This window comes from Cervus elaphus, chromosome 9 (assembly GCF_910594005.1).
Source record: "Cervus elaphus chromosome 9, mCerEla1.1, whole genome shotgun sequence".
In the NCBI taxonomy this organism is placed as follows: Eukaryota; Metazoa; Chordata; class Mammalia; order Artiodactyla; family Cervidae; genus Cervus; species Cervus elaphus.
The window spans coordinates 24,381,966-24,395,353 of NC_057823.1; the positions used below are offsets into that span (position 1 = coordinate 24,381,966).

Genomic DNA, 13,388 nt, shown 5'->3' on the forward strand with positions numbered 1-13,388 from the left:
GACCTGGAAGAGAGATTTACTTCTGAGTCAGCAGCTCTGGGGAGATGAAGGAAGAAGCCTGCTGGCCAGAGCTCTGGAGAGAAATATGAACATTCAGCCCGGCCTCTAGGAGTACAAGTAGGGCATGGTCTAGTTGTAAGCACAAGAGTTCGATAGCTGTCATTCCCAAAGCACCTGGGACCTGGGCTCCCCAACCTTTTAGCTAGACCCATGGCCTTGATCAAGGTAAGCAATTACCCCATTTGCCCAGAATCTCTCTGGACCAAGCCCTGAGGCCCCAGAAACTAAACCAGTGCTGCCAGGGAAGGCTCTCAGGCAAGGGCCACTTGAGGCTGTGGAGGTGGCCTAAGGCAGGAGTGCTAGGAGGAACCAAGGTTACCCCACCCCCGACCCCAACTCAGCAGTCCTGGCTTCTCTGAAACCCTTCTCTCTTTCCCTAAGGCCAGCAGTGGGGCAGTCCCAAGGATGCAGATGGAGAAGCGGAAGAGGTCTCTCCTGGTCACAGAGTCTGGCAGGGGCCTCGAAAACCACGCATCATCTGCTGCCCAAGTAGGGCATGATGTTTCACAGACATCATCTCTGTCACAGTAAAGCAGCAAAATAGGGCTATTGTTTTGGAGTTGAGGAAACTACAGCGGCCAAACTGGGATTTCTTCTCGTCTTGGCAGCCCCACGCAGGGTAGGCTTTCCTTTACTTCCCCGGGGAAGGTGAACCCCCCGGAGGTGGGCCACCCCTCGAAAAGGGACAGTTTGAAAACCGAAACCCTCCCTTCTTGACACCCATTAACGGGCTTGAGGAAGCAGGTTGGTTTTCAAGGACTCAATCCTTGAGTCCACTCTAAACAGGACGGCAGGTGCCGGGGTGACCCCCTCACCGGGGCTGGGAAGACAGAGATCCCGGGGGCATCCCCAGGAAAGAAGGGCAAAGAGATGGCCTCAGGAACTAGCAGGCTGGGTGAGCGCCGAGTGAGGGGAGTAACTGCGGGCCGGGGGCGTTCGACTTTCCAGGAGCGCTTTCTCCCGGGTGCGCTGGTATGGGGGTGGAGTGGGAGCCGGCGGGGCGGGCCCGCGATCGCCCCGGGGCGGCGGCGCCAGGCCGGAGGGGGTGGGGAGGGGCAGCCGCCCTGTACTTCCCCTTCGCCGCTAGCTCTACAACAGCCTGATTTCCCCGAAATGATGAGGCGGCGCTGGCCAATGGGCGTCCTCTCGGCTCTTTAGGAGGCGGGGCCCAGCCTGGGCTGGGGGAATCCCGCTAAGTGTTTAGATTCTCCGCGGCGCCGCGGTTCAGGCAGAGCGCGCCACTCCTTCGTCGAGGCAGGACGTGCACCCAAGTCGGGCTAGCAGAGGCCAGCGAGAGCCGTGCCAAGTCAAGGCCAGCCGTGCCCAGCGGCTCCGCGACCCGGGCATCCTCTGCCTTCTCCCCGTTCCCACTGGAATCGCGCTCCTAGCGCTCGCAAAAAGCAGCGCTCGCCGGGACCCTCGGTTGCTGCCGTCGGATAGCGTTTGCTGTCGAGGTGAGCCCGCCTTCGCCGCAGGGGGCACCGGTGGCATCGGACGAAGGCGCGCTCGGGGCACCAGGAAATGGGGGACGAAAACCCTTGCCGGGAGAGCGACGGGCCCCCGCGCGGGCTGGGGAGGGCGCTGGAGGAGCCGCAAGCAGCTGTGCGGGGAGGGCGGGCAGCGGCGTGGACCGCCCACCCCGCCGAGGTTGTCCGTGCCTGGCCGCTGTCGCAGACCTGTGTGCGCGAAGCCGCTGGCGGCCTCTGGGTGGCCCTGTGTGTTCGTTGCGCGCATCCGAGGGCTGTGCGCGGGGTTCGAGTGTATATCAGCGTGTGGGCGCCCTTTGCTCCCCGCGCCGGCTTTTCGGCGGTTCCAGCTCAGACTCAGGCCCCAGGTTTCAGGCTGTCTCTGCAGGTGGCGGGGGCTGGGGCTGGCTGCGCTGGGTGGTTGGAGGACCTCCCGGAGCCGCGGGAAGAGGCGCCACAGGTGTTCTTTGGGCCACTTCACTCAAGGAGGGCAACCAGGTCGAAAGGATTAGCGTGCGGGCCTTGGCACTGTGGCTGTCAGGGAGGCATAGGATAGATTGGGGGGTGGTGGTGACCAGGATGCAGGGTGACTGTCCATTAGGGAAGGTGCACGGCTAGTGACAACTCAAACAGGAAAATTTCTTGGCATCAAGCAAAAGAAGCCCTCTCTTTCCAAATAATTTGAATTTGGGGAGAAAAGTTCTAGTACTTAGATATCTGTGTGTTTTGTCTCTTCCTTAACATAAATCTTGAAAGTATCACTTGGCATGTCTGTCTCCTCCCAAGACTGTCCAGGAGGGGCTGAGGGAAGGAGTGTGTTGCTCAAGATGCTGAAAAGATTTGGAGGGTGGTTTTATTAGAGAGAAAGTCCTCTTCAGCATGATTGTAGTACTTGGTATCTAGATGAGGGCAGGAGAGGGTAACTGAATGACCTGGGGTGGGGCTGGGTAGTGGCCAGGGACTGCTCAACAGACTCCAAATAGGAGCCTTCTGTCTTCTCTTCACAGACAACATGCCCATCACTCGGATGCGCATGAGACCTTGGCTAGAGATGCAGATTAATTCCAACCAAATCCCAGGGCTGATCTGGATTAATAAAGTGAGTGTTACTCTTTGGATTTTTCTGCCACTGTTTTAACGTATGTTCTTTAGGGGTCCAAAGCTTCAGATGCAGTTCAAAAAGGGAAGTGATAGGGAGTAGGTAGATGTATTTCCCAGTGGATCCTGCAGGGAGTGTATAAGACCCAGCCTAGGCAGGGCCCCACTGGCTGCCTTCTGCCCACCTCCCTTCTTGAGGTATGCATGGGGCATTCACCTGAGGCCACTTACAGTTTTCCAGTAGCAAGATTCTCCCAGCATCTGCAGAGCCAGAGTTCTGGCCTGTACTGAGGGAGACCTCTACAGGCACACACAGCCTTCTAGAGGGCTCCACTTGGGCAGATAGGAAACAGAGAAGTGGGCACTGCTGGCAGGAAGAGGTGGCTGACCCAGCAGGGGACCCAAGAATTAATCTTGCACCAGTTGTCCAGACCCAAGTGGCCTCTTGCTGTTTAAAAAAGAACAACAGACCCTGAAGGCTTAGTAGTACTAATTGTATTCATAATAATAGCGAATGCTTACTATGCTCACTTACTAGGAGTGAGCAGGGCACCATGTTAAGTATGTTACTTACACTGTGTCATTTAATCCTCAAAGTAGCCATGTGAGGAAGATTTTACTAATATCTCCATTTTCAGATGAGGAAACAGGCACTGAGAGGTAGATAATGAGATCACACAAAAAGCGATAGAGCCAAGATTTGAACCTGAGCAACCTGACTCAAAAATCCATACTGTTAACCACCAGTAATGATAACAGTGGGACCTTAGCTTTTATATTTGTTACTGTGGTGTTTTTTTTTTTTTTTTTGCTCCCATTTCATGGAAACCAGTGAGGGATAAAGAGGTACAGTGTCAATGCCAGGGTCACACAGGTAGGCATCATCCAAGTCTGGTCCTGGGCCCCTGCAGGTATATGACCAGGACCCCCTTTGTAGGAGCCAGTGTTCACAGTTGTTCTGAGAAGCCCCATATAATGGACCAAGTTCTCACTTCCATGTTGGTGCTGACAAGCCAGAGAGAAGCATCCAGGGGTCCTCTGTATGGGTCCTAGCACATCTGTAATGAGCAGAAGGAGGTCTTTGCTGACCTGATGATGCCATAGCTCATCAGAACCCAGAGCCTCTTCTGAGAGATCCAGAGAGATGGACCAGTCTGTTTAGGCCATTGTCGGGATGGGTCAACCCCAGCCAGATGTCAGGGTGAAAAAGGGAAGTCAGTCTTTTCCCAGACCTGGGGGGCTGGGCAGATTAGGGCCCAAAGCCTGTGGTCTCTGAGCTGACACAGCCTTGTGTGTACGTGTGCTGGTGTGCTGTGTAGGAGGAGATGATCTTCCAGATCCCATGGAAGCACGCTGCGAAGCATGGCTGGGATATCAACAAGGATGCCTGTCTGTTTCGGAGCTGGGCCATTCACACAGGTGAGTGTGCTGGACTCTAGCTTAAGAGGAGCTGGAAGGAGAGAAGGGGAGGCACTTCTTTTAACATGGAGGATCTTCACTGGGGTCTCTGAGTTCCCTGAGATGTACATAATTCAGGGTGGGCAGGGAGCAGGCCTTTGTTTTGGGGGAGAGGTTCATCATTTCAGCAAGTTCACAAAGGAATTTATAAAGCTAAAATCTTAAAAAGTGTGGCTTCATGGAGTTTGTGGCTGAATTAAAGTTCTCCCTGGCAAAAGCAGTGGCAAGCATGGACACTGAAAAAGATCCAGGCCTTCCTTTTTCTTGATGTTGACCAATGGTCCTGGGCCCATCTGGTTGGCAGCCTCCTTTTATCCTTCAAGGATGGGGCTCTTGGCCCATCTTGGACCACTCAGTCCCCCTATCAGTAAATATTCTTTGTTGCCTACTCTGTGTCCTCTCCCATGTTTGGAACTATCAGATAAGCACCAGTGCCTTCTTTCTGGCTGCTGACAGCCAAAGAGGGACTGCCTTGATCCGTGACAAAGATAGCACTTTGGGCTTGGGCTCTCTAGTGCTTCTGGGTAGGCCTTTCCTGGAGGCTTGCTGGATGTATCAAATGCCCAAGTCTGGGCATTTGAGAAGCCCAGGGCCTGCACCAGTGTCATCCAGGAATACCTGCTGTTTTGATCATTGTGGATCTCTGGCAGCATGCAAGCTTTAAGGATACCCTTGTCTTTGTCCTTCCGAGCCAGGGCACAAATGAGGATTCCCACCTATAGCCCTGATGATCCTCTCCACCTTTCCTGCCCACTAGGCCGATACAAAGCAGGGGAAAAGGAGCCTGATCCCAAGACCTGGAAGGCCAACTTTCGCTGCGCCATGAACTCCCTGCCAGATATTGAGGAGGTGAAGGACCAGAGCAGGAACAAGGGCAGTTCAGCTGTGCGGGTGTACCGGATGCTCCCACCCCTCACCAAGAACCAGAGGAAAGGTACCCAAAGGGCTCTGGGTCCTGGGGAAGCCCTCAGGGAGAGAGGGAAGGAGGAGGAAGGGCAGCTGGGGCCGGCATGCCTGCCTCTACCAGTGCTGGGCTGACAGCCTATCTGCCCCACAGAGAGAAAGTCCAAGTCCAGCCGAGACGCTAAGAGCAAGGCCAAGAAGAAGGTGAGTGTGATCCTAAGCAGTTAGCCTTTGGTTTCCTGAGGATCAGGGTGGGTAGTGAAAGGAGTGCCACAGCAAGCCTAGGCCTAAGCGTCTTTCTCCTTCTACAGCCATATGGGGAATACAGCCCCGATACCTTCTCTGATGGACTCAGTAGCTCCACCCTGCCTGATGACCATAGCAACTACACAGTTCGCAGCTACATGGGGCAGGACCTAGACATTGAACGGACTCTCACTCCAGGTGAGGAGGGCTGGGGCTGTCAGGGAACCGCATAGATTGGTGGGAAGGCTCTTACTCTTGGATCTAGCAGGCACTGAGCTTGTGGATGGTGGCCTGTTGGAGCAGGCTATAAGTGGGGGCGGGGGATGCTGGGTATCCTGGCAAACTAAGACAGCACACAGCTCTGACCCTCAGTTTCTGTTGTCCTGAAGCGCTGTCACCGAGCGTCAGTAGCACTCTTTCTATCTGGCCCATTCCAGTGGAAGCCGTGCCAGACAGCACCAGCGACCTGTACAACTTTCAGGTGTCGCCCATGCCCTCCACCTCCGAAGGTTCGTGCTTCTGGGGCCTGGCCTTCCTGTTGGGGTCCAAGGAGGGGTTTCCTGAGGGAGAAAAGACGCTCAGAACTCCGCTTGGCACTGAGCTGACTGGTGGGCTGGAGAGGAGAGGGAAGAGGTGGGAAGAGGTGTGGCTTCAGGGTTCAAGAGGCTGAGTCACCAGGACAATGTTTTGTTCTGTAATCTTCACGGCAGGCAGACATCTGCTGGGAGGCCAGTGTGTGTGTGTGTGTGTGTGTATGTGTGAAGGGGCAGGGGGACCGGGTGGGCTAGCACTTCAGGGTGGGCCTGGCTGACCTCAGCTAACCTCTCTGCTGTTCCCCATCCACAGCTGCAACAGATGAGGACGAGGAAGGGAAATTAACTGAGGACATCATGAAGGTAAAAGCCCCTTCCTTCCTCCTTTGGTGCCCTTTAGAGGTGGCTACTTCTCAGTGAGGGCTTCCAAACTGGAGGGTAGGCAGCTGCTGCTGTTGTGACCTGTTGGCTTGCATAGTCCGACAAGTGTCACATCCGTGTGGTTGGGGACCACTGGCCTTTTTGGCTGACGGGAAAGAAACACTGAGAATGAGGGCAAGAGGGAGGCTGGGTTTCTGACATGCTGTCCTAAAGCAGGCTTCAGATAGCTCTGACTCAGCTCCCATCAGTGCTGGGTCCCTGGCCCGCGTCCTCCGCCCCAACATGCCCCAGTCCTGTTAGTTTGGGAAATGCACATCAGGTTTCAATAATCAGCCTCTGGGATCTGTAACATGATGGCTTTTTTTTTTTTTAAAGCAAATTATTCTCCAGGTTTTTTTCTGTTTCAGTTTTTAAAATAAATACAAAAAAAAAGTTTTTGCAGTAGCTGTACCCAGGCTGTGTTCCTTCAGCACAGAAAATGGAGACATGGGCATAATTCCCTATCTCTAGCTGAAATTTCTAGGCATCTTTTCTTAGCATGTTAACCATTGCTGTAAGCCACCCTCCCAGTTGGTATGTCCTTACTCTATAGAGAGGGAGGTCTTGGAGATTCTATGCCAGAAGGTAGATGTGGGAATGTTAGCCCAGGGCAGACCCTCACCTCCAGGCCTCTATCCTAACTGCACTCCACATCTGTATCCATCTGAGAATATGAAAATAGCCAAGGACCTGATCCTGGCTGGGAAGCTTTGGCTCATTGCGGGCAGGGCCAGAGGATGAGTCTGTACTGGAAGTGAGCTGATGGCTTCTTATTTATCTGTCCCCAGCTCTTGGAGCAAACAGGGTGGCAGCAGACAAGCGTGGATGGGAAGGGGTACCTGCTTAATGAACCCGGGGCCCAGCCCACCTCTGTCTATGGAGAGTTCAGTTGCAAGGAGGAGCCAGAAGTTGACAGCCCTGGGGGTAAGACGACCCTGGATCCAATATAGTTTCTCAAAGATGGGAAAAACCATGGAAGTGGTGGGGGAGTCTTGGGGGCAGGATGAGACAGCAGCAGAGGTAAAGCATCCTTCTTAAATTCATCGGGGTACAGACAGCTTGCAGACTGGCTGTGGCTCCCAGGCCCTCAGGTTTGCCTAAGATGAGGCTGCTGAGGGGTGGACCGCAGGAGCTGCTGTGTCTGTGCCTTCCAGGAATGGGCAGGAGGGTTGGTGGGGTGGGGGAACACACCTGCCTCCTCACCCCCGTCCTCACACAACCTTCTTCATATCTTCTAGGGTATATTGGCCTGATATCTTCAGATATGAAGAACATGGATGCCAGCTGGTTGGACAGCCTGCTGACCCCGGTCAGGCTGCCCTCCGTCCAGGCCATTCCTTGTGCACCATAGATGGGCCCCCTGGCCTCCTTTGACTCCTTTAGGCCACAGGGCCTGGCATCATGGTGGTGGTGGTGCAGAGAAGCAGGAATCCTGTGGCCCCTTGATATGATGAAGTGTGACCCCACTGCTGACGAAGGGTGAAGGCTCCTCGGGACAGTGGCCCCCTGCAGTCCGGCAGGGCAGGGTCTGGACTCAACTTGTGGGGTAAAGCTGGCCCTGCCTCCTGGGAAGATGGGGATCTGAGATTGGCATGTCAGATGGCAGTCTCAGACAGGAGTCAGCCTCCAACTTTCCCCTCTGAGCCCCACTGCCTGGAGAGGGCTTTGCTATCCCTGAGCTGGCCCGAGGGAACGGACCAGTGACCTCAGAAAACACGGCACCGACTCCAGGGCGGGCTCTGCACTAAGAGACAATTGCACTAAGTGGATCCTGTTCCCAAAGTGACCGCCTCCCCTCCTAGCTGAGCCCTGGGGACTGTTCCAAAGCCAGTGAAATGTGAAGGAAGAATGGGGTCCCTGTGGGACAGTGCCCCCCCTGCCTCAGAGGAGCTCTGCCCTGCTCCCTGCTTAGGCTGAGGGGCTTGTGAAAAAAAACCCTGGCACTTTTTCTTGTGGACCTTGCCACGTTTCTGATCAGAGGTGTACACTAACGTTTTCCCAAGCTCTTGGCCTTCGCATTTATTTATACTGTGCCTTGCCCTGCTCCCACGTGCCCCCTCAGGCAGGCCCCGGCAGCCCCCAGCAGGCCCAGAGAGGCAAGCGTGAGTGCCTTGGTGTGATTTAAAATTGGAAATACCATCTGACCACTAAGTCTTGTGTAACCACATATGTACATGTGTGTAAATATGTACATTTGTCTTTTTATAAAAATTGTATTGTTTATAAGGGTTGTGGCCTTTTATTTAGAGATAAATCATAGGTGATTTTACTTTTCATAGACACATTCTGATGGATTCAGTGTTGGCATCCTGCCTGAGCTTAACTTTGGGATGAGTGGTAACACACCTTTTGTGAAATCCTTTCAGTTGTGGTCATGGAGAAGATGGCAGGAGAAAGGACAGTTGTGGCACTGGGACATGTTCATGTAAATACAGTCATTGCCCTTGGCTATACAGGTAGAGCTATGAGTTGACCTGGGGCTCCTGGGGCCCAAGGAATGTTAGGTTTGAGTTCTTCTGAGGGATGTGCCATCAACTAATGTTTTGCTATAAACTCAAATGCAAGTGTACTCAGGTGCTACTTCACAAAGTTATCAGTTAACACAGCATGGTCACCATCAGATCAGACACCAGCCCCATAAAGATCCCCGAGGCCTTCTATGCTGAGCATAACTTGCTGTCCATTTTCTGCAGTGATGGGAATGTTCTCTGTGTTGTCCACTACAACAGGCAGTGGTATAGTCACATGTGCTAAACCAAACACTTGAAATGTGGCCAGTACAATGGAGGAACTGGATTAAAAAAATTTTTTTTGGCTGTGCTGCTCGCATGCAAGATCTTGGTTCCTGGACCCAGGATAGAACCCATGCCCCCTGCAGTGGAAGTTTGGAGTCCTAATCACTGGACGCCAGGGATTTCCCTGGATTTTAAAAAGTTTCATTTAGTTAGTTAAAATTCAAAAAGCCACACGTGGCCAGTGGCTACCATATTGGACAGTACAGGTAGATACTGGATTGGGAACAGATTTGAGGGGGAGGGGCTGGGGTAGCTGGAGGACACTGGGGACTGGGGCTTGGGACTATTCATCTGACTGTTCAAAAGTATTTTACTGTTTTGACAGTCAATAATAACTGGTGCTGAAAATCAGCCCTGCAGTGTACTGTGTAACAGCTCCATGTGCAAATGTGTTAGGAAAATCTTGGATGAACTTACGTGAAGCAGACGTCCTTATTGCACATCTTTTCAGGGTTCTGCCTAGGCTAACACACACAGAATCTCTGGGTGAAAAATCAGGACAGTGTTTCTGAAAACTGCAGGTTGGGAATTACTGATACAAGGCAATGAAGGACCGATTCAGGGATCTGGAAATGGGCTTTTCTCATTTCTCTCTGCAGGCTGGCTCTAGGGCTAAACAGCACCCAGCCATAGGCAGGCCAGCCGAGGAAAGCCAGCAGGCATCACTAGTATCCTCCAGGGAATGAAGCCATGGCGGTGAAGGGGTTGCTCAGGAAAATCAAGACCATATTCTTGGTCCGAGAAACCCCTTGTTGGGCCGAGCTGTCTGGAAAGAGTGTGAGAGGGGGAAGGCTGAGTGGGAAAATAAAGAAAAAACTGGAAAATGGGTAAAAGTTCAGTCAGCCATTCTCTGCAAAGCTTATGAAGTATTGTTCCTTGAATGGCAGGTGGCCTCCTGCTGGGTAGGCATTCTACTTGTGGAGGTCTAGACAGACTCGTTTCAAGCCCTGCCCATCAGAAGATCCACCTGGATCTTCCAAGAGTAACATCACCTGGCGACAGGAGAGGAATAAGGCCTTTCCCAGCTCTTCCAGGGCCCAGCCCTTACTGTGAAAAATAGTATTGGGGGAGGCCAGCCTTCTATGGCTTCTAACTGGGGGCTTGGCAAGGTCTAGTGGGTGGCTTTTCCAACTAATGATGGCTGGAAATAGTGTGAAGCCAGGTAGATCAGACCTAGGAGGGATGTCGGGGGAGGCATGCAACCCAGAGCAAACAGCAGGGACCTCAGACTTAATCCCTGATAGTAAGTAGGCAGTGGATATGCTGAAGTCCCAGATAGGTATGGATATCTCTCACGTTTTAGTACACAAAGTTCATCACTTATAAGTTTCCAAAATGGGAAAGGAATTCCATCAATGAGCTCCCAATCTCTAGAGCCAAGACGGAGTTTCTAGAGTCCTGGTCTCCAACTCTTCATACCCTAGGCATCTGAGACAACTGGAACCAACTCCTTGGAATCTCCAGAAGGGACCCCAAAAATATCCCTCTCCCCTTCCCAAGGGAGCTGGGTCCCAGTGGCCAGACCTGGAGGGGTAGTGTGAGATGGAGCCAGATTTTCCAGGATGGCGAGCTATCTTACCACACCCCACCACGCCTGAGGAGAAAAAGGAAAGTCCAATGCTCACTTAAGGATGATGGCAGCTGACACTAACTCATTAGCCAAATAGTGCCTGAAATGGAGCAACATCAGTATAATCTGTGTCAGATTTGAGAATAATAATTTAAATTCATTTGAAGAACCTGCCAATGCTTTTATGGCTTACTCACAAGAACTTCAGTTGAAGCACTAATGGTAGAAGCTCTTGGCTGAGGGACTAGGAGTTCATAGAAAGATCTGCTTTGCGGGGGTTGTGAGAACCTCACTGACATGAGGGACCACCTTCCAACGGGATAAACCAACAAAGTAGGATTCAGGCACACCGGGCAGAACTGCCAAGTCTACAGATGTTCCAGGGCGTTTCTGGTTAGTGAAAGGAATTTCCTCGCCTTACTCTGAAGGTGTCCCTTTAATTGGGCTGTTATTCATTCAGCTCACTTGGCAACAGAAAGAAAGCTAGAGGCTAGTATGCTAGCTTCCTAGAAGACCTTTAGGGAAGACATGCCAATCATCCCTTCTTGACATATCAGTGTGCAGTATCTCTCAGTGTACTGTGTGCAAGATAAGCACTTTCTCAGATCTTTCTGGAAGTCTTGGGTGGGGACTGCCAAAGACACAACTGAAGTCTTGGAAAAAGTCCTGTGCCTGGCTGGAGGTGGGGTCCTTTCCCCTGGAAGTGATGCCCCCAGGCTGGTGGGGCTGGGTCACACCCAGGCTGTCTGTCATTCCCTGGGAACATTTGGTCTTTTACACAGTCTGCACACATCCAAAAATCCTTGTGTGAGCAAGGTACAGGATTCCCCAGCAGCCGTGCTGGAGCACCCAGGAAGCTTTTGTCTGTCAGACGTAGTGCCCTTTCTCAATTTGGGCACAGCTAAGCCTCCCATCACAACGACATTTGAAATTCATCAGAACTCTGCACTCACCTTTCCTACTCGTGCCAGTCAAAGGGGCAGAGGCTTGCAGGGAGAATGAGGAGCTCATGTACTTCTTTTTCCAGGAGTCAAAGTACTGGGCAGAGTGAGGCTTGCCTTTGTCAGCCAGGGCTCGCCTGGGAGGCCAAGTCTAAGGCAGCACAAGGGTACACACGGCCACATGGTTTTCCCAGCTCTAGGCAGCTCCCAAGAGACCCATTTCTGCCCATTTCCTAGGGGTGGGGAGTTGTAGAAGAACCCCCTACTTCTGTAAGGTCAGCGGTGAGGCAGGCTGAGGGAGTCTATGCTGAGTTTAATTTAAACTGGGAAGATACTGGAGGCAATGAGGCCAGGACGTGGGGACTGAGTATAAGGGGACAGACAGACGTCTGCCCACCGCAACATCCCCCATCCAGCTCCACAAGCTCAGGGAGGAGCAGAACTGACCAAGGACCTCAGAGTCCGGCTAGGTAATGACAACATGCCCTGAGGGCTCACTTTGCACCCGGGGCTTGCCAAGCTCCCTGTCTGCACCACGGCTCTGGCACCCCACTGCAGCCCCTGGTCACGGACACGGAAACCAAAGCTCAGCTGGCACAAGGCGCTTGTCCGGGATGATTCAGCTAATCAGCATGGGGCCTGGATTCCAACCTACATCTGTCTGCCCAGAGCCCAGACTGGTTCCACAGTGTCAGGCTGCCCAGAGAGGAGGAAACTGAGACCTCGGGAAGACGTCTGGGATAGCTTGCCTGGGGCAGCTAGTATCTCATGCACAAAAATCATTTGTAGACATGGAAGGCAGCAGAAGCTGCAGCTGCCCCGACACTGTGTGGGACCCCGTTCTTCAGCTCCCTGCCCCACCCCAGGCAACTAGGCTGTGGGCCACCGGGGCCCCAGTGAGGTGAGGCTTGACTTGGTCCTAAAGGGAAGTGATGCAAATGCCCTGGAGGCCACCTGCAGTTCAGTGGGTGGGGCCCCCGAGGGTGGAACACTGGCCTGTAACTTGGCCTCAGCGCAGGGCTTAGTCCTGCAAGTCTCTGTGAACCAGCTCCCAGCTCCAGGGGACTCCAGCCTGCTAGGCCTTAGCTCAGCCCTAGGGATCCAAGAGGACTTTTTCAGCTGCGTTTCTGTCTGAGCAAGGCAACCGGGTCTCTCTTGTTCTGCTGTAAATCAGGCTGTTTGCTAAGTCCTTGGGGCCCTCAGAGATCTGGACTCTGGCTCTGGGTAGGAGCCAAGCCTGTCAGTGGTGCATCTTAACTCTCAGACACAAGGCTGGGGCCACCCTCTGGCTGTTTTGAGTCGACTCCTGGCTTTGTGACCCCTGAGAAAACCCAGCACCTCTGGCAGCCCTACATCAGGTGGGCTCTCAGATTCACTGGCAAGCTTCTTTCAGGAAAGGCCTCCCCCACCCTTCGGACCCTGCTGAGAGACAGCCAGGGTGCCGCTTAGCTCCATTTCTGGCCGTCTGCCTTTGACTGGTCTGGGTCCTTCTCTGTCTTCTCCCCTTTCCCTTGCCAGCCAGGTGGGTGTGTCTTCTCCCTCACACTGTCAATCCCAAATCGGCCGAGAACTATAGGGCAGGTGCACAACAGTTAGAAATATCCAGCCACACCTTTGCTCAGACAGGTGAAGGGGTACGCTTGGGATCATAGTTCAGGAGCAAAGTAAGTGGCCCAGGCCATCTGAGTCCTCAGGTCGGGGTTGAGGGGAGGAAATTGTGTGTCAGGCTTCTCTGAGAAAGCTGACTTCATGGAACGAGGAAGTTTTGTGGTTGTGTGGAGCTGGTCTTTAGGGATCTGGTAGGTGAATAGGGAGGGAGGGAGTCATTATGCCAGAAGAGCAGTTGCATTCTTTAAAACTGAGAGAAGTCAAGAAGTCCTTTCATGTTGCCCATACAA

At 53.1% G+C, this 13,388-nt stretch overlaps 2 protein-coding genes across 3 annotated transcripts in view; one reads left to right on the forward strand and one right to left on the reverse strand.

Moving 5' to 3' along the window:
- The window catches only part of RAD50 (RAD50 double strand break repair protein), a 248,484-nt gene that overhangs the window by 168,387 nt on the left and 66,709 nt on the right, over positions 1-13,388 (reverse strand). The window lies entirely within an intron of this gene.
- Positions 1,382-8,410, forward strand: IRF1 (interferon regulatory factor 1). 2 transcript variants are annotated; one of them, XM_043912146.1, is made up of 10 exons: positions 1,382-1,514; positions 2,534-2,625; positions 3,944-4,043; positions 4,840-5,016; positions 5,140-5,189; positions 5,297-5,429; positions 5,621-5,740; positions 6,078-6,127; positions 6,973-7,108; positions 7,423-8,410. In XM_043912146.1, exons 2-10 carry the CDS (start codon positions 2,539-2,541, stop codon positions 7,533-7,535), a joined length of 966 nt encoding a protein of 321 aa, XP_043768081.1. In that variant the 5' UTR covers positions 1,382-1,514; positions 2,534-2,538; the 3' UTR covers positions 7,536-8,410. The 2 variants fall into 2 exon arrangements, with proteins under 2 accessions (XP_043768081.1, XP_043768082.1); XM_043912147.1 differs by having other exon boundaries at positions 5,669-5,740.